Raw genomic sequence first — 1836 nt, 5'->3', positions numbered from 1 at the left:
AGTTCAGAGAAGGACATGAACAACTTCGAGCTTGTGGCGCTTGGAGTTACAAATTGGCATATGAAACCACAAATTAGAATGCGTCGTGTGTGTTTACAACACCGATTTAAGTCAAGATCAGCGTGCAGCGTGTGCGATGGTTAAGATTTCAGAGTTTGTCGTGGTTGAAATCTCCGTGTGCGGTGGTTAAAATCCATGTGTGTGACAGTTCACACCGTTGTTTGAGCTAAGCGTTCAAATCGGCCGATGGCCATGCCATTTGAAAAAGCATTTTAGTTTGAAGAGTTATGCATCGTCGGCAAAGGTTGATTGTAAGCGAATGACATTATCTATGTAGCAGAAGCTATATAACCACACTTATAGAATAACAAAGAGGTAAAATAACATTACGTTTTTTCTAACTACGCAATATTCATTGTAGGTAATCAAAAGAAATTTTTAAAACTATGAACAAAATACCAAATATATCATAAAATCTATGTACAAATAATGTAGCCATTATAAGATGATAATAAACAAGGGTTTTTAGGGTTCAAAAAGATTAAAACTACATAGAAACTCAACTATTTGGAAGATGAGGATCGGAAAAAGTAGGATAAAACTCTATTGGTAGATGAGGATAGGAAAAAGAATAAAACGTTATTGGATGACGAAGATTGGAAAAAGGAGATAATGTTGAACTTGAATCCTCAGCACTCGAGACACTCGGAACACGCCTTGCATTAGGCCTGGGAGGGATTTGCAGAGTGGTAGAACTTGAATCCTCAGCACTCGAGACACTCGGAACACGCTTGCATTAGGTCTGGGAGGGATTTGCAGAGTGGTAGAACTTGAATCCTCAGCACGAACCACCTCAACTTCATTCCCACCACCATAAATTGGAGTAACAGTCTTATCAGTAACTTCACCCTTGCAGACAGGACATTCTTTAGCTAGAGAGGATCTTCTAAACGACAATGGTGATTTTGTATTCAACCATCTATACAAGCATGGCCAACAAAACAAATGACCGCAACAAGTAAGAACAGGTTCCTTAGCCAAATCAAAACAAATATTACAATCATAGAAACCTCTATCATTGCCACAATCCTTTTCATCAACATTCTCCTTTTTCTCTGATGTTTTACGATAAATGTCCATCGGAACCGGTCCAGATTCAGAAAGATTACTTCGACGACCAGATTGACGAAAAGAATCATTAACAATCGGTTCCAGATCAATGTCCATTGGAATCGGACCTGATTCTTGGTTCCTCGTCGTAGCTTGAGAAAAGAGGGATTACAAAACGGTATCAGCAGCCACCGTGACCGTTTTTGGACCTTTTCAAGCCGAGAACAAAAATCACAGGAAAATCCCCGTTGCTTACTTCTCTTCCTGCTTGCGATTTGCGATTCTGGTGTTGCCCTTTCTTGCTTCACTCTCTTTGTTCAGGTTTGCGATTACAGTTTGTTCCTGCTGCTTGCCGTTTGCGATTTGCGATTTTGTTGTGTTTTTTTTCTTTTAGGCAATTGTAATTCACCTTAAATATGCACACTTTGCCAAAAAAATATGCACATGGCTTAAATATTAGGCGCGTTTTGATTTTCGTCTTTATAAAAGAAAATATTTAAAAATATCCTTACAAAAAAAAATTTGTTTTAAAAAGGTTCCTGACCCCACTTCAATTACGATTTGACATAGTTTTGGCCACGTGGTAGTTACTGACTGTGCAACTTTTACTACGTGGCATGCCACATAATTAAAAAAATAATAATTCAAAATTCTAAAAATTCTTTTTTTAAATTAAAAAAAATCTGAAAATTATATATTAAATTTTTTTTTCGAAAAAACTGAAAA

The 1836-nt window shown here is 37.1% G+C and overlaps 1 protein-coding gene across 1 annotated transcript; it reads right to left on the bottom strand.

The window, feature by feature from the left end:
- Window positions 1-500: 500 nt before the first annotated feature.
- LOC120580722 (E3 ubiquitin-protein ligase RMA2) lies at window positions 501-1496 on the bottom strand. The gene is made up of 2 exons (XM_039834850.1): window positions 1367-1496; window positions 501-1319 (listed from the first exon to the last, which is right to left on the bottom strand). The coding sequence occupies exon 2, from the start codon at window positions 1225-1227 to the stop codon at window positions 640-642; it is 588 nt and encodes a 195-aa protein (XP_039690784.1). The 5' UTR covers window positions 1228-1319; window positions 1367-1496; the 3' UTR covers window positions 501-639.
- Between the last annotated feature and the right edge of the window lie 340 nt (window positions 1497-1836).

Source organism: Medicago truncatula, chromosome 1 (assembly GCF_003473485.1).
Source record: "Medicago truncatula cultivar Jemalong A17 chromosome 1, MtrunA17r5.0-ANR, whole genome shotgun sequence".
Lineage (NCBI taxonomy): Eukaryota > Viridiplantae > Streptophyta > Magnoliopsida > Fabales > Fabaceae > Medicago > Medicago truncatula.
Note: the sequence above shows the minus strand (reverse complement) of the source record. Positions and strands in the feature narration are given on the sequence as shown.

What these genes read in the sequence shown, in the direction of transcription:
- LOC120580722 (XM_039834850.1), bottom strand. Translation starts at nt 1,227, where the DNA reads ATGGACATTGATCTGGAACCGATTGTTAATGATTCTTTTCGTCAATCT.